This window comes from Anabrus simplex, chromosome 1, assembly GCF_040414725.1.
Source record: "Anabrus simplex isolate iqAnaSimp1 chromosome 1, ASM4041472v1, whole genome shotgun sequence".
Taxonomy (NCBI): Eukaryota; Metazoa; Arthropoda; class Insecta; order Orthoptera; family Tettigoniidae; genus Anabrus; species Anabrus simplex.
In genome coordinates, this window is record NC_090265.1 from 683125868 (window position 1) to 683145153 (window position 19286).

General features: G+C 39.2%; 1 protein-coding gene across 2 annotated transcripts in view; it reads right to left on the minus strand.

Moving 5' to 3' along the window:
* Positions 1 to 791: 791 nt before the first annotated feature.
* LOC136872104 (fas-binding factor 1) overlaps positions 792 to 19286 on the minus strand; it is a 147251-nt gene continuing 128756 nt past the window's right edge. The window contains exons 16-17 of one of the 2 annotated variants that reach the window (XM_067145961.2): positions 2367 to 2510; positions 792 to 1000 (exon numbers count right to left, since the gene is read on the minus strand). In XM_067145961.2, the coding sequence (XP_067002062.2) occupies positions 902 to 1000; positions 2367 to 2510 (243 nt within the window). In that variant the 3' untranslated portion in view covers positions 792 to 901. Of the gene's footprint in view, positions 1004 to 2366; positions 2511 to 19286 lie in introns of both variants that reach the window. The other variant, XM_067145955.2, reaches the window with a different exon arrangement.

The window sequence follows — 19286 nt, forward strand, 5'->3', positions numbered from 1 at the left end:
TGTTCCTTTAAATGCTGAATACAAAAGAATTAAGATTTCACTCAAACTTAGCAAATATGAAGCACACTGCAGACACACCGAAGTGAGTGAAAGTGCGGAAAGCTACCCCTGCACGTTTCGGAAGACGCGTTCTTTCATGACGCGGATAAATTTTGAATTTAAATTACTCTGTAAAATACTATTTTTTAAACATGTAAAGGCAGTTTTGAATTAAAAGTCTGAATTTCGGTAATGGGACCGAAATTGTTCTTCAGGACTGAAATTGTTCTTCAAATTACGAATTATCTGTATTTCGAATTAAACAATGAAATATCATTGTTCAGCACTCTAAGGGTGTTGGCTCCATGGCTAAATAGTTAGCAAGGTGGCCTTTGGTCCAAGGGGTCCCAGTTTTGACTTCCAACCAGCTCAGCGATGTTAACCTTTCTTGGTTAATTCCAATGGTTCGAGGGCTGGGTATGAGTGCCATCTTAAACATAAGAATCTTCATCATAGGTAGGGCCCCATTCTCATAGATGTGCACGTCGTCTATCAGGCATCAACTACAAAGAATTGCACCAGGCCTCTCTGGAGGCCATACACCATCTATAGCACTTTAAAGCTGGATGCTTTTTCCTGTCACTTAATGCTGGACCTATTGAAAATCCCAAGTAAAGTAATGAGGACAAATCCCTGTACAATCGGGCTTGAAGATGAGTGGCTTGCCAGTGCATGCCCAACTTTAACACAACATGATGCAACATATCAACATAAACAACCAGACATAGGATAAATAAAAAACAATACAAATCGCAGTTTTTTCTGACTGTATTTTCACTTTTCATATGAGACTTACAAAATATATCACAAACATGTACACCTACTAAAGATATATACAATATACAAGTGAATACATCAGTAGTTACTTGCTGATGGAGTGTAGAACAGACAGGTTGCTCTCTAGAGCTTCACGTTCCCTCTCTGCTGCAAGCTTCATGATCACCAGCTTAGGGTCCACAAACTGCTGGGAAAGAAAATTATCATTCACAATATTTTTGTGGTTTTCATAGCTTTTAAGAAAGGTAAACTACATTTGGCTACTAACTTGTTAGAAATATTGCCACAGCCAGTTTTAGTTAGGGCACAAATCTAATTTTTATTTTAGGCCTTCCGTACACAGAAGAGACAAATTATTTAGGTGATTTGAGTACCAGTAGCGAGTATGTTGGATAACATTAGGAGACGAGCATAACGCACATGGAGTTAACCACAAGTGACGACGCAGTCGTCACACATTTTCATACAGGAAAGGTGGCAACTCTTTTGTTATTACCTCAGGTTCAATTTCTTTCCTTGTTCCTATTTTATTTTTTCACAATAATGTCAATGGGTCATTCAAATGACGAGGAAGATGTACTGTTATACTTCCAATACTGGTTACAATTAACGTGGAACCTAAGGAAAGAAATAATAATGATGTTTTTATGTCGCACTAACTAGTTTTGATGGGTTTTTGGAGACGTCGAGATGATGAAATTTTGTCTCTCAGGAGTTCTTTCACATGCCATTAAATCTACCAACATGAGGCTACCATATTTAAGTACCTGAGCCACTCAGCCCAGCGGAACAGAAGGAAAACAATTTTGGGTCCATCCACATATACAGTGAAACATGAACTGCAGACTATTCATTGCATATCCAGGTGGCTTGAAACTTTAGAGAATGGGGTGTATCATATCCTCTCCCACTAGTTTCAGATTTAATTATTAATGTTATTTGTTTTTACATCCTACCAACTACTTTTATGGTTTTTGGAGATGCTAAAGTGCCAGAATTTAGTCCTGCAGGAATTCTTTTACATGTCAGTAAATCTACCAACACAAGGCTGACGTATTTGAGCACCTTCAAATACCACAAGACTGAGCCACGATCGAACCTGCCTAGTTGGGGTCAGAAGATCAACGCCTCAACCGTCTGAGTCACTCAGTCCGGCAGTTTCAGATTTAGTTCTTGCTCATTCATTATTAAAAAACACTGGACAGAAAAGCACTGAAGCAACAAGGTGACACGGAGGAAATGTGACCTCACAACTAGCAGGATACTGATAGAATACGTGTTGGTTACAGGAGGTATCGCAGTGTGCGGCGCTCACTTGAATTACAGTAGAAGTGATTCGCAAGCTACTTCCGAGTCACCCCAAGTTAGTAGCAGGCGAGCTTTGTGTGATCTAACGTAAATGAAACCGTTTTCACATAACAGATAAAACCTGAGAGAGATGATGTAAGATAGTTGGAATGCAAGTAATTAATTTGACCGTAAGGCCAACAATATTCAGGCAATAACATGCAATTCCGATGAATTTAAATTTGTACTGCAATGTCGCTTACCTTGTCTGAAAATGTAATGCTGGCAGCTCTGGAGTGATCTGGAGAACTTGATTGTCGAACAAGCAAACCTTTACAAGAGCTGCACAATTTCTGGTCTCGACTCTTCCTCAAGCTCAGACGTTCTTGTGAAAGGTTCCGCTTCTCCTGTACAACACAATTCTTAGTTCCAATATAGCAGCCTTGATATAGAAATGGTGGAATAAATCATCTTTTAAATACGACCAAAACTGGTTAGGAAGTTTTTGTGGGGACAAAAAAAAAAAAAAAAAAAACCATAAAGAGGGAACCTGCTGAAAAAAAAAAAAAAAAAAATTTGCGCTGTTAAATTTAAAGTTAAATTTGAACGAAAAAATAATTGTGATGAAAACAAAGAAACAAGTGTTTACAATCACAGTAGAACCTCGATTATACGTTCCCAGAAACTACGTTTTCCCGTAACATTTGTTCAAATTACGTGGTCCCGCGAGCATCCTAATTAAATCACGTTGTAAAAATCCCACATAATCCGTTCCTCGAAGAAACTATTTCCCGGATCAACCATCCAAAAATTTAGTCCCATCAACGGTAAATCCTCGATCACGCGTTTTACAAGAAACTGTATCTTACGAAAGGACGGCTATGGCACGGATCTTGGTGTTGACGTCCCGTCATTGTGGTAATTTGAAGAAGTACCGGTACTGTGCTGGAAAAACGATCGGCGGTGAACTTGCATAAGGGATCATCTTAGCATCGCATTCGGGTAATATTGTTTAGAGAATCCTCGGAAATCATAAAGCAGGGAGTGCCCTCGACAATTGGAAGGAGACAGAGCGCATTTCACAGCTCTATTTGAAGACAGAACGAGTTTCGTCAAATGTTCGTACTTGCAAAACGTCTACATTATGTCCAGGGTTAGATGTTTATTTTTTACTTTATTCGAGTGTGTCGCCAAACAGGTTTTTGGCTTTTCCCTCAGGGCACTGTATAGTCACTGGGCTTTCAGGCAGGAATAGAAACTGCTCCTTCTTAAGTAACATAAATTTGGTATTATCATGTACGATTATGTTATCGAGACCAGAACAGATGTTGCACCTTACATACGTAGGCTACATAAAGCCATGGGAGGTTTTGGGATTGCCTATTATTGTTTTGGTCCTAACATAAGATTGGGAATTTCACATTTTTGTGTTAAATGTTACAAAAGCTGCAGTCATTTTATCTGCGCACGTTACATTTAAAAACTTTGTATCTCGCACACGTACCGACTAGTACAGCGAGCGCGCTTTCCAGCTAAGTTCAAGGTCGCGAATAATTGTAATTTCGGAAGTGTTAATGATAGTTTTTTCTCTTTCCAATTTGATTGTGATTAGTGACGGGCAGAACTAAATATAATGCATTCGAGAACTTCAGGATTGATACTTTCGAAACCATATTCTCGCGTTCAACATAACCTTTAAAAGTCGATGTAGACTAGGCCTAATTTACGCGGTGCAAGATTTCCATAAACTGACTAGGACAGTATACCGGTGACCAAATTACAGTCCGGCCCCATAGCTAAATGGTTAGCGTGCTGGCCTTTGGTCACAGGGGTCCTGGGTTCGATTCCCGGCAGGGTCGGGAATTTTAACCATAATTGGTTAATTCCGCTGACACTGGGACTGGGTGTATGTGTTGTCTTCATCATCATTTCATCCTCATCACGACGTGCAGGTCGCCCACGGGAGTCAGATCAAAAGACCTGCATCCGGTGAGCCGAACTTGTCCTCGGACACTCCCGGCACTAAAAGCCATACGCCATTTCTTTTTTTACCAAATTACAATGGAAGATTTTTAAAAAAAGAAAGGATTTTGCCATCATGTTGGACGCTTTTGTATCCAATGTGCTTTTATTAGATTAGAGAATGAAAAACTACTTGTGGTCGATTGTTGTTTGGCTTGGCGTTACGGGTATTCGATTTTTCGAAGAGTTTGGCTGATCAAAGTTGCTGAACTGAAAGAAGTTTTCAAAGGAATATGACTAAGTTTTCAGAGGAAACTGACGAAGATTCCCTGACAAAACTGATAAGTTTTGAGATTTTAAAGTTGCGTACCGGTAATTAACGTTTGAAGCCAGCCCCGCGGTCTAACTTGTCTGCCTCTCCCCCGGAGGGCCCGAGTTCGATTACTGGCCAGGTCAGGCATTTTTACCTGGATAAGAGGGCTGGTTCCAGGTTCAGTCATTCTACGATTACCTTTAATTGAGGAGTTATTTAATGGTGATATAGCGACTCCGGTCTAGAGAGCCAGGAATAACGGCCGAGAGGATTCGTCACACTGACCATGCGTCATCTCATATCTGTAGGCCTTCTGACCGAATGGCGCTCGCTTGGTAGGCGAAAGGCCCATTGAGGCTGTAGTTTGGTTTGGTTTGGTTTAGGGGCGTTTGTAAGATTAAAAGTATACATATTTCATTTTTGTGATGTTTAGCCAAATTGTTGATGGTTCATTCGTTCCCGGATTTTCTGTTTTCCCGTGTTGTACGTTTTTTTTCCGTGCTCCCTCGAAAAATGGAGAATCGAGGTTCCACTGTATAATGAATTAAATAAATACATTTTAAGAGTACTAACATAGTAAAACATCAAAAACGTTCTCAGAGACGCGAACTGTCCACATTGCTTACAATTATGTTTAAAGTTATTATAGGAATGTCCAACTTCCGGGCAATGTGGATGCGTTTCATGTGTGAATTAGCATTCATTTTCTCAATAAACTCTAATTTTTCATCATTTGTAAACTGTCTAGCTTTCTTCTTCTCCATAACTGAATGTCCTGTAAACCACTATGCATAAGTAGAGTAGGCCTAATTTATGTACATTGTTATACAATTCACTTACAAACATAAAATTAAGCACCAACACATCACACGGGCTACTGTTGCGTGATGCAAACAAACAAACACACGCCCACAACAAAGACTGACTTGTGACTGACGCTCCCTGCAGCTGTAGGCCAACACGCTAGGGTCATGAAATTAAGTTCTCTACCAAATCCTTAACCAGGCTAGTTGTTGCTGGTGCATCGTGCACGCAACATGGCCCGGGGACGCTAATTTAAATTTCTTATGGTTGGAGTTACAAACGTACCAAAGACTGACACAAATATACTACCCACGTTTCTTTAGCATGTGTTTAATAGGACATGGACTGGGAGTGTGGAGTAATAATGTAATAACTAGGGAAATGTGCTAGAGAGGGACGTCTTAACCAGTTTTGACTGTATTCCATTTTTCACATACAGTACTTTATAATAAGCCTTATTTTTATCAGTACACTGAACTCTGATTAATTCTTGTATATAGTTCATTCTATGTTAAGGAAACAGTATTGCTCTTATGACAACAGGATTGCCATACTGAACGGATTCGCTCAACACCATCACAGGAAAACGGCGGCACATAAATGTGCGAAATTCGGTATTTAAGTTCAAGATAAAAAGCGGAAGAAACTAAGCTGAAAATAATTTCTATGAACTAAACGGAACGTGGTGTTTACAGGGGCTATTTTTGGTTTGTATAGAATCAGAGGTAAACTACGGCATATAAAAGAACTCAGCATTGAAGTGTAAGGTAAACTGGGGAGAAAATAGAAAAGTAATATATTTTATGGAATCGAGGGGTGAGGGATGTATTTAATTGCAATTAATAAATTTCCCCAGGCAACGTGGGGTACTACTGTGCTGTCGTATCGCTCACAGAAAACAATAGTAAACATTAAATGCATTTGTAAGAGTGGTAAAATTAAAATGCGCTTACGAAAGAACTGCTAAATAACAAAACCAAGCACCAGTTATGCACACCACAACACCAAACTCTTCAGTAACAACTTCTGTACAATACGAAAATAATAGAACACACACAAATACTACGCAGTATACAGCCAACTGTCACTCAACACAAAACAATTATGCAATGATTTAATGCCTAAAAACACACATACAACAAATAAATACTGTAGATGACTTCACTACAGATTGTATTTGACGCTTAGTAAAATTAAGTTTTATAGATAGCAGGAATATTTTCGTGATGGATAGTCGTATTGTAAAGATACGTAGAAAAGTTATTGCCGGCAAATTATCAACGGGTTCTAGTCGATATTATGATGCCAATTTTGAGTTAATGGTTATTAAACACTCGAAAATGTAGAATAATTGTGCAGGCGCAAGAAAATACAGCATAGGCCTAACTAAAGCCAATATTTGGCGTTAACGTGAAGACAAAGAGCTAAAAAAAATGCGTACTGTACAAAAAACGCATTCAGTGGTCTACAACAAGGACACTTTAAAGAAGTCAAAGATGAAATTGTGAGGTATGTGCATGAAAAACGCAAGGGCGGAACGGCCATACCGTGGTGCAATAAACTCGTTCGTTGACTTTCAACGTCCGCAATTAGGCCTATACATCGCTAGCCGCTGAATTTGGCCGCACCCGACAAGCGAGACGTGCGTGTAGCGGTAGCCGATTATATCTGACGCTGCGCAAAAGTAACAGTTTTATAGACAGCAAGAATAAATTCCTGATGGATCGTTGTATTGTAGAGACGCATGGAATAGGTATTGCCGGGTTCACTTTGGTATCATGATGCCAATGTTAAGTTAATGGTCCTTAAACCCGCGGAAATAAAGAATAATTGTAACAGCCGCAAAAATAAGAAATACGGCGTGACGAAAGTCAATGTTCGGCGTCCAGAAATAGTCTAAAAATGCGTAGGTCTACTGTACATCAAGACATTCAAATGATTTTACAAAGTTCTTTTTGAGCCTGATTGAAATTTTTTGAAGGAAAAAGTGGGGTTCATCTTGGATTCGGAGAAATACGGTACTATATGTTTTTCAGAATGAAATTAAACATACACTTTCCCGCAGTATCGGATTACAAAAATAAAAAACAAGTAAGCCGTAGTGTGGATATCATCTGCGAAAACGCAAGTTTTGAACAAACCGATTGCCGTTTCATACTGATTTTAATGTGCATGGGGGGTTTTCTGACTTTTATTTAAAAATCGGATATAACGACAATCCGTTATAGCGAGTAAATTTTTCGCCGTTATGAATTCTCGCTGTAACGGACTTCTACTGTAAGTATAAAGTGTGCACAATGGAACAGTTAAATGAACTAAAGTGATATGCGGGAGAAATGATCACAACATTTTGTAACTTTCTATTGTAGTTTAATTTCAGAGTTATCCTTGAAGTATATCGTAATTTTTTTTTTTTTTTTTTGCTTTACATCGCACCGACACAGATATGTCTTATGGCGACGATAGGATAGAAAAGGCCTAGGAAGTGGAAGGAAGTGGCCGAGGCCTTAATTAAGGTACAGCCCCGGCATTTGCCTGGTGTGAAAATGGGAAACCACGGAAAACCATCTTCAGGGCTGCTGACAGTGGGGCTCGAACCCATCTCCCGATTACTGGATACTGGCCGCATGTAAGCGACTGCACCTATTGAGCTCGGTATCGTAATTTTTAACTTTAACTCTCTTCTTCTTCTTCTTCTTCTTCTTTTATGACCACATAGGATCACTTTAGTCAGTCCGTCGTTCAGGTCTCTTTGAAGGGATTGTTCGGGCTTTGCGGTCCTCCCAGTACTTCTTCAGACGCTCCGATCTTCGTGCCCTTTCCTCAGTTGAAAATGTGCGTGTTGTTGGTTTGTTTTGTGTAAGGGTAAAGCGGAGGTTTGTATTCTTGAGTTTTGTAATTAGTAATATAGTTTACGTTTGCTTGCCGTAGTGGTAGATTGGTGTTAGTAGCAGTAGACTTGGTTCAGTATTTCTGTAGTGTTTATTTTCACTTACATTATTGACACATTGTCATTATCGTTGTATTAATCACTGTAAATTGTTATTTCCATTCCCATTATTATCATAATCATCTCCAACGTAACTGAGAACGACGAAAGTTACAGTCCCCCTGATAACGAACTTGAGACAAATGAACAGGCTCCCCTCTTCCTTGCAAACATTCCTCGAAACCTTTCACTTACACCACCCTCCTCCAATGTCGCTGGAACCAGCTGTGCTTGGCAACACACACCTATTGTCATCTGAGCTTTCTTGCCATTCCCAGTTGACAAGGGAGATCATTAACCACCAGCTTTCTCCGTACAGTAATGCTTTAAAGATTTGCCATATAAACACTCAAAGCCTCCTAGCAGAGGCACGAATGGACAAAATAAAAGCCCTATTTATGCCTCCCTGTTTCCACGCAATATTAATATCTGAATCTTGGTTAAAACCACACCACGCAATAGAAAGACTGCAGCTGGCGGGTTATACATTTCTTAGATCCGACAGATTAAATAAGCCCTCCGGGGTACTGCCGCATATGTTAACGACCAGCTTACGCCCTAAAATAATCTGTAGGTCTCCAGGTCCTGAGTTCATGTTCCTGGAAATAACTGTGAGTGAAGTAAAATGTCTTCTGGGTGTAGTAAATAAGCCACCGAAAGCGGATTTTTTATGCGATCTAGAGACTCAAACACAAAATTTAGTCACTGATTACTCAAATATAATTATAATGGGCGACTTCAACATAAACCTTCTTGAACCTAACTCTACTCAGACAACCCAACTTTTAACTTCTTTTAAAGCTTGCAATTTAACGTTTCTCCCTCTCAACGCTACACATCACACAGTTTAATTGATCTCATTGCCACTAACCAACCTGAATTAGTTCTTCATCAAGGTCAAATTAGTGTCCCAGGCATCTCGTGACATGATGCTATATTTATGGCCTATTCTATTAAAAATCCCAAGTTCAAACCAAAAATAATTTCATATAGAGATCTACGAAGAATTGATAAGAATAAACTTTTGCAAGGCGCGGTTGCAGTGCCATGGCATGACATATTTAAACTTAAAGACGTAAATGACAAAGTGACTCTCTTCAATCAACACATGACTGAACTGTACGACAGACATGCCCCTGAAAAGAAGGCTCGAGTTACGCGGAAGCCAGCTCCCTGGCTCTCAGATGAGATTAGAGCACTAATGGCTGAACGCGATGCTGCTTATAGACGAGTTAAGAAACATTGCACTCCTGACAATCTACTGAACTATAAGAGACTGAGAAACGCTACGTCCCAACAGATTAGAAATGCGAAATTACGACACGCTCACAGTTCAATTCAACCAAATGTTTCAACAGCTGTATTGTGGAAATCTATAAAGAGCTTTGGAATTCCCAAAGGACGAGACAACGACAAAATAAATATACCCTTGGAAAAACCAAACGATTATTTTTCATCTAACTGCACATTAAATGCAGCCCTAAAACAGGAAGTTCTAGACGGGAATTATGCAAAGACGTGAACAGATAGAGAATACTTCTACTTCCGTCCAACAACCCACTCACAAGTCAGGTTTGCTATAAATCGGATAACATCAACAGCAAAAGGAAATGACAGTATAGGAATAGAGATGATAAAAATTATTCTGGATGTGATATTACCTGCACTAATTAACATATTTAACTCTTCCCTTGTAGACAGCTCACTTCCCGAAATATGGAAAGTGGGCATTATACGTTCTCTAAAAAAGTAGCTTCCCTTCTGAACCATCTGACTACAAAGCCATCTGCATACTTTCTGCTTTATCCAAAGCGCTAGAGTTCATCGCTCATAGACAAATAAGACTACATGACGACTTACAACTTACTTGACCCACTACAATCAGGTTTTCGTCAAGCACACAGTACTACAACGGCACTACTGAAGGTCACAGAAGACATCCGAGAAGCTATGGACAACAAGGAAGTGACAGTTTTAATACTCCTAAACTTGAGCAAAGGTTTTGACTCTGTTGACATTGATATTTTGCTCTCGAAATTGTATTCTCTCCATTTCTCGGACAGCGCCCTCCTTTGGTTTCATTCCTACCTGTATGGCCGTTGGCAGTGTGTTAGAGATAGAATAAACAAATCAACTTGGCGGTCTGTGCAGTGTGGTGTGCCCCAAGGATTGGTGTTAGGACCCCTTCTTTTTTCTATTTACATTAATGATGTCTCCCAAACTCTAACGCACTGCAAATACCATATTTATGCTGATGATGTACAAATGTACCTCCACACATCTCCAAATCTAATATCTTCGGCCATAGACAAAATCAATCAGGATCTAACATTGTTTTCTTCTTGGTCTTTGAGATGTGGTCTTATGTTAAACCCAGCAAAAACGCAAGCCATCATCCTTGGATACAGGAAACTACTCCCGAAGGTCAATCGACCAGAGATTCCATCTATAAGGTTGTGTAATACTAACATACCATTCATGCCATCAGTAAAAGTCCTAGGCGTTACTTTCGATGACGACATGTCATGGAAAACGCACATTACGAACATCGTCTAGAAAGCATTCCCTGCATTGCACATGCTACGCGGGTATAAATACTTATTTCCTGAAAAACTCAAAAAAATACTGGTAGAAGCTCTGGTTTTCCCTCATTTCGACTATTGTGACGCGATTTATAGAGACGCTCGGGGCAAGTTATTGAGCAGATTGTAACGTGGTCAAAATGCATGTGTGAGATACGTCTGTAACGTACAGTACTATGACCATGTAACTCCTTCATATAACCACCTATCTTGGCCTCGACTAGAAATCCGTCGCACTGTGCATACCCCATGCCATCTCCATAAAATCCTTCATTCTTCACAGCCATTTTACCTTACTTCATATTTCAAATACCTATCTTCTTATCACAGTCTTAACACCAGATCTGCTAATAATTTCATCCTTGCCTTACCTACCCACAGAACTGCCATCTACGATAAATCATTCACAGTAATTGCCTGCCGTGAGTGGAACCTCCTTCCCGAAAGTATCAGGGGGTTAAGCGCTATTCGCACTTTCAAGGAAGCACTTTGGAGACATTTTATGCACCAGTAAGGATCATCTGTAAACTTGATGCTGCTAGTTACAACCATTCTATTGTTTTGGATGTCCTGGTAGAGAGTCCAAAATACTTATCCGATTTGTTTTTAAAATCAAATTTTATGTACTGCCTCTTTTTCTTTTTTTTTTTCCATGTAGGATATTAGTTTTAAGAATTTATCCTTTTATTATATCTGAGTTATTTCATCTTTGTATTATTATTAATTTACTTTGTATTAGATCTAGTTATTGTAAGTAATACAATGTAATATATGTATATTTCAGTTCCTGGTTAGATGGAAGAGAAGGCCTGAAGGCCTTAATCTTGCCAGGTACAATAAAACATTACTAAACTAAAATAAAACATTAGTAAATCTGTTTTCCCTGCATTGTTCGTGTGTTTTCCCTCAGATATTCCTGTTTCCCCTGCATTAAATGTAGTGGCATGTGGTACATAAAAGTGACGGTTGAGTATGTTTATCATACTCTGAAATCATCATCTTGAAACATATTTGGTATGAAATCTTACAATGGCATAAAAAACTTGAAATAAATGTATCATATGTCACACAAGCTACACCTTATCATAAAGTGCCAATCTGTGAAGTGGGTTATTAATCCCACTGTAAACAGCCATTGCAAGAAACACTACAACGAACGAAAATGAAATACTTTGCTCACAGCAAGCCATCAGTCAATCACTGTTCAAACCAATGAATGTGAGCAAGATAATTACAAATTAATGGGGGAAAGTTATTATCTAAAAACATTTAATTTTACTATCAAAGTAAAGACCCAGAATTACTTTATCGTTAAGAGTGAATTGTAAGCTACACCACACTCGAACTAATGCAAGTATGCCTATCTTTTTCACTCATTCTCTACTCCATGCACTCACTCTATCTGTCTGTACTTCTCTCTCAAAGTACTACTTACTGTGTATGACTCGCATTGCGTCTACATACCAGTCTCCCTTGATCATTCCATTTGGGCCCAGTCTTAGACTGAAAGCATAATTTTGATGTGGTAAGTCATTTCCCTGTGTTTTCCATGTTTTCCCTTTTTTCCAGAAAACAGATACCTTATTAGACTCACCCTAATTTTGAATCTAAATACTGACCAATTTTCCTAAACCATTTCAGTGTCACTGCCTGCCTTACTAACAGGCACACGCAAAAGTCTCCTAGGAAGTACTCAATTTCAGGTAAAACTACCAAAACCCATATAAATTAGAACACCACATACACCCTTATATCATCAGCGTAAAGTTTTTCCAGGTAGTATCAACAGTGCCAGTTTTTCTTTGTAAATAGGTGGCATGAATATTCGCCTGCCTTACTGCAAGCTCATAAAATTCCCATGCCACAAATAACCTAACCTAACCCCAAGGCACTACAGCTCTGAAGGGCCTTGGCCTACCAAGCGACCGCTGCTCAGCCCGAAGGCCGCAGATTACGAGGTGTCGTGTGGTCAGCACGACAAGTCCTCTCGGCCGTTATTCTTGGCTTTCTAGACCGGGGCCGCAATCTGACCGTCAGATAGCTCCTCAATTCTAAACACCTTGAACCAGCCCTCAGATCCAGGTAAAAATCCCTGACCTGGCTAAGAATCGAACCTTGGGGCCTCCGGGTAAGAGGCAGGCGCGCTACCCCTATGGCGCCTATGCCACAAATAATTGAATAAAATAAAATTCTAATCTCCTGGAAAGTAAATCATGATTTGAACCAGCACTGTTTTCCCATATTTCCAGTTCATCAGAACAATTAATTCGATATTACTAGTAACATTTCTTTGTAGCCCTGCCCCTCGGCATTTACACAATATTTGTTCACGTGTTTATTATTCTTGGAATCATTATCACTACTATATTCATCAAAATATTATTCTGAACCTCTACAAAAAAGTTTACTATCTCCACTACTTTCTAATGTACTCCAATTTCAAATTCTTTCAAACCTTACAACAATTATCCGCGATAAATAGACGGCATGATGTGAACTCGAACATAAACAATCTCTAACCAGAAAAGATGTTCATGTGATATAGATGTTGATTCCCATACGGAACCTGAAATATTTGTCCTGAATGAGTAAATTTATAATACCAATATAAATAGTGCGTTACTGGACATTAAAATTTTTCCAACTAATTCATTCCTGGTTGCCAGCGTTTCGCCCCAGTGTGCTAAGTTGGTAAATAGCACACCCACCAAGATGCATGGCTAGTGCATACCACTGAGGCCAATGTGTAGGCTACTTGGAGCCACCAGCACTGCCAATGCACTATGAGAGACTTCGGTCTCATTACCAAAAATTGATGCCTGCCTGGCCATCAGAAGATATGGATGTTAATTCCCGTAGGGAACCTGAAATATTTGTGCCGAATGAGTAAATTTATAATACCAATATAAATGGTCCGTTATTGGACATCATAAATTTTCCAACTAACTCATTGCTGGCCAGCGTTTCGCCCCCGCGTGCTAAGTTGGGCTCATCAGTTGGTACCTAGCATACCCACCAAGATGCATGGCTAGTGCGAAACGCTGGCCAGCCAAAGTCATTCCTCCTGACCCCTCCCGGAAGCACAAGGTCGAGTGTAACCTCCAATTCATTGTCTAAGAGTGTGACTAGAAAATAATGTTTAATAACACACTGCTCTGAAATAAAAGGCTTCCACTAACATTTGTTTTAGAAAGAGTGTGATTTACAATAATACCGTATATACGCGAATAATCCCCACATATTTAAAAAAAAAATTTGAGGCACGAAATTGGGGTGCGGGTTTCATTTGCATAAAGGTTGCCTACATGCTCCTGGCTCACCTAGTTTTCGATGCCGAGTGTACAGTTATGCTTTGTGCAACCGCAGATGGAAGAAAACTGTCCCCATATGTAATTTTTAAACGGAAAACAATTCAGACTTTTAATTCTAAACTGACTTTACATTTTTAAAAAATAGTACCGTATTTTACAGAGTAACTCAAATTAAAAATTTATCCGCATCACGATAGAATGCATCTTCCGGAACGTGCGGCAGCTTTCCGCACTTTCACTCACTTTGGTGTGTCTATAGTGTGCTTCATAGTTGAAAATAGAGTGAAATCGTAATTCTTTTGTATTTAGCGTTTTAAGGAACGGCACAATACCTCGTAGCAGGCAGTACGCGGAAAAGCAGAATCAGCGAAAAATGGCGAGGGTTGGCATTTCTGAATTACAAGATTTCTGTTCATTCGAAATCACGTAATTCGAAGTCCGATTTCTGTAATACAAAGACTTCGAATTAACGAGGTTTTACTGTATCGCAAAACTAACTTCAGATCTTGCCGGTGTGTCTATTTCAAGTGTTTACATTGCACGAAAAGAATTATCCTCCACCGGTCGTGTTACTGTCCAGTAAAAAGTCGTGCAGTAGCATGGCATATCGAAAAGGCAGTGGCAACACAAAGTGAGACAGCTGGAAATTGGCTTATATTGATATCAATATTTCTTCAGCTTGCTTGTGTAATGAACGCCACGAAAGAAATGGAAAAGCTTAAGAAAAGATCAAGAACTACTAACTGGGATAGTACAGAAAACATAAACAATTGTAATTGAATCGGTGTGTTGAAAAGGGTACACATTCCAAAATCCTTACTTTTCTGGAGAAAGGAAAAAACGTTTTGTAGCTAAAAGAAAGGTTTGATGAAAAAAAGTTTCTATTAGGCATTTTTTTATTGCTAGTTTCTTTACGTCGCACCGACACAGATAGGTCTTATGGCGACGATGGGACAGGGAAGGGCTAGGGGTGGGAAGGAAGCGGCCGTGGCCTTAATTAAGGTACAGCCCCAGCATTTGCCTGGTGTGAAAATGGGAAACCACGGAAAACCATTTTCAGGGCTGCCGACAGTGGAGTTCGAACCTACTATCTCCCGAATACTGGATACTGGCCGCACTTAAGCGACTGCAGCTATCGAGCTCGGTATTAGGCATTTATACAGCATATACAGTGAAACCTCGATTCTCCGTTTTCCGAGGGACCATGAAAATAAAATGTACAATACGGGAAAACGGAAAATCCGGGAATGAATGAAAACCATCAACAATTTGGCTAAACATCACAAAAATGAAATATGTATAATTATAATCTTACAAAAACTCCTAAACCAAACCAAACTACAGCCCCAGTGGGACTTTCTGCCAAGCAACCGCTGCTCAGCCCGAAGGCCTGCAGATTACGAGGTGCGCATGGTCAGTGCGAAGAATCCTCTCGGCCGATATTCCTGCCTTTGTAGATCGGGGTCGCCATCTCACCATTAGATAGCTCCACAATTAAAGGTAATCACATAGGCTGAGTGGACCTGGAACCAGACTTACATCCAGGTAAAATTGCCTGACCTGGTCGCAATCGAACCCGGGCCCTCTGGATGAGAGGCGGGCATGTTAGACCGCGAAAGTGCATTAATTACCGGTACGCGAGTTCAAAATCTCGATACTTTATATTCAATTTTACAGGAGAATCTTCGTCATTTTCCCGTGAAAACGTCTTTCAGTTCAGCAACTTTGATTACGCTAGCCAAACTCTTCGATAAATCTAACAACGCCAAGCCAAACGACAATCGACCAAAAGTAGTTTTTAATTCTCTCATTTAATAAAATAAAGTACATTAGATACAAAAGCACCCAAAATGATGGCGAAATCCGTTCATTTCTTAATCTTTCATTGTAATTTGGTCTCCGGTATACTGTTCGTAGTCAGTTTCTGGAAATCTCGTACCGCGCAAATTAGGCCTACATCGACTTTTAAAGGTTATGTTGAACTCGAAAACATGGTTTCGAATGTATGTATCGATTCTTAAAAGGTCTCAAATGCATTAAATTCAATTATGCACGTCACAAATCCAATCAAATTGGAAAGATAAAAGAAATATCAAAACTTCAGAAATTACGGTTATTCGTGACCTTGAGGTCATCTGGAAAGCGCGCTCACTGCTCATGTCAGTACGAGTTTGAAATGATACCAACCATTTAAAATGTAACGTGCGCAAATAAAACGACTGCGGTTTTTGGTATTTTAACACGAAAACGTAAAATTCCCAGTCTTACATTAGAACCTAAACAGTAATAGGCAATCCCAAGACCTCCCATGGCTTTCTTTTTTTAAAATGTAAGGTGCAACGTCCGTTTTGGTCTCGCTAACATAATTATGGACGATAATATCAAAAATACTGAATTTGTGTTAAGAAGGAGCAGTTTCGATTCCTGCCTGAAAGCCCAGTTACTCTGCAGTGCCCTGAGCAAAGTGCCAAAAACCTCTTCGGCAGTACGATCGAAAAAATGTCAAAATATAAACATCTAACCCTGGACATAATATGGACGTTTTATAAGTGCGAACATTTGACGAAACTCGTTCTGTCTTCAAGCAGAGCTGTCGAAATGCGCCGTGTCTCCTTGCAATTGTTGTGGCCACTCTCTGCTTTATGATTTTTCGAGATTCTCTAAACAATACCACCCGAATGCGATGCTAAGATGGTCCCTTATGCAAGTTCACCGCCGACTGCTTTTCCAGTACCGGTACAGTAGGCCCTACTTGCTTTAATTATCGCAGTGATCCATAAATATTCCATAGCTGTCCTTTCGTGAGATACAGTTTATTAAAAAACGATTGATAGAGGATTTAGCATTGATGGGACTGGAATTTCTGGACGGTTGATCCGGGAAATCGTTTCTTCGAGGAACGGATAATGCGGGACTTTTACAACGTGATTTAATTACGATGCTCGCGGGACTGCGTAATTTGAACGCATATTCCGGGAAAACGTATTTTCCGGGAACGGATAATCGAGGTTCCACTGTATCTACGTATTCAACTACAAAGTATGGAAATAATATTACGTATCGTTTTCAAGTTATACCATTTTTTTATGTCAAAGTCCCTTTTTATACTCAAATTTGAGAAAGATCTTTGTAGAGGCAGATAATGCATAATGAACTCGTAATTTCAAAAGTCTATTAAGCAGTAACACATTATTACACAAAAATTCACCCAACCATCATTTCTTTTATAGTTATTCACTGTCATTCTGTTTCTTTAAAAGTGTTTTACTTTAAAATGTCTAGCCTCCATAACCCCTAAATGGTGTATGTCTTCTATGTTTAAAATATTGTGAAGATCATCAATGTTATCGTCCATTCCTTGAATGTTCAATGGATAAGTTGAATATTTCACCACGATTATATTACTGCAGACAGTAAATACCATGAAAATAAACGGCGCACCCGTTTCTTTTTCCGCTACTCGCTGCGATAGAACGCTTATACTATAACAGATGTATACACAGGAGGTTTATACACCGTTTATTAGTAACAAATTTCACATAAACGGTGTATAAAACTTGAAAAAAAGTTTTACACCGTTTATTATTAAGGGGATAAAAAGAGACCACGTGTGAGAAGTGTTTTACAGTAGACGAATATCGGAATGTGCCAATGTATCTGTTTCAAGTGTTTACATTGCACGAAAAAAATTATCCACCACGAAGTAAAAAGAGACCGCGTTAGAAGTGTTTTAGATGTGGTGTGTGATAAATTTGTAAGTAATTTAGGAGAGTATTTTAGTGATGCAAGAGACAACGAATCTTCCCATCTACAGGTAATCGAGCTTATTGCAAGTTCAGATTAATGAAATACCTGTCACGTAATCAGGCCTACTTGCTCATTTACATGGAAAATATATTCCATAGCAGCGATAATGTATTTTTATCATCTGAGGTAAAGCAGCCATATCCGTAAATTTACATGTTCATATTTGCGTAAAGACCACGTGGACCTCGCAGAGTGATATGAAATGTTTGTTTATGCCTATGTTACTCTTTCGATGGAAGGAATTTTAGTTCATTTAATTTTATTTCAAAATGAGCCTTTCTAAAATGAGGGTGCAGGCATTATTCGACAGCGGGGATTATTTGGGTAAATACGATACTCTGATATTTTTATTGGCCCCTGTGCATACGTTTTCATATTTGTTGTTTGGTATTTTTGACATCTTTTAATACTTTCCTCTCATCTTTAGAAATGGTAGATATAGTTTTCACTGTATCCGCGGATACACGATGTAAAATGCCCTCCTGTCGGAAAAAATTATATCTAGTGTTTCCATATCCCTGATGGATAGTTTTTATTCATATATTCAGCAGTATATGATCGGTAAAACACGGAGGGACAGAGTCTGTAATGATGATGATGATGATGATGATGATGATGATGATGATGCTTGTTGTTTAAAGGGGCCTAACATCTAGGTCACTGGCCCCAGAGTCTGTAATGAGGAAATCCATAAGCAGGCTCAAGTTGTAAGACTGCAGGGACTGATATGGTATGGACATATGCGACGCATGGGAGATAACAGATTACCGAAACAAATGTATGATCTAAAATTGAAGACAAAAGTCCAAAAGGACAACAAAGACTCAGGTATAAGGACATGGTAAAGATTGACATTGAACAGTGAGAACATACTTTCCAAAGAAGGAGAGAAGTTCAGAGACCGGAACTGGTGGAGAAGCCTCGTTCGCTGACCCATCGCTTAAGATGGAACAACATGGGATATGTATTTATGTATTCAGCAGTATGCTTTCTTGCTCAACACGTTCATTTTTGTTGTCCCCTGCAGAAACGTCTTAACGAGGTCTTACTGTATTTCAAATTAAGTATCAAAAATGATCAATCAGAGCTACACTGAACAGTTTCTCAGCATGCGATCACTGGGAAATATAAGCAACTACTTGAACTAGTGTTGTAAAACTTCTATAGATGTCCTTGACACTTACTTGCACATTCCCCCATTACAGGGAACCTGATCACTGACAGGTGATGTGACCAATTGTTACAATTTTAATTTATTCACATAATGGTTGTACCATATATTTTCACTCAAAAAGTGACAATTATGCAAAGAAAATACAGTATTTCCATAATTAAAAATGTACCTATATATTTCTGTGCTACTTATAATGATAAGTCCAAGGTATATTCATTTCTGAAATGCCCATAGTTTTGTA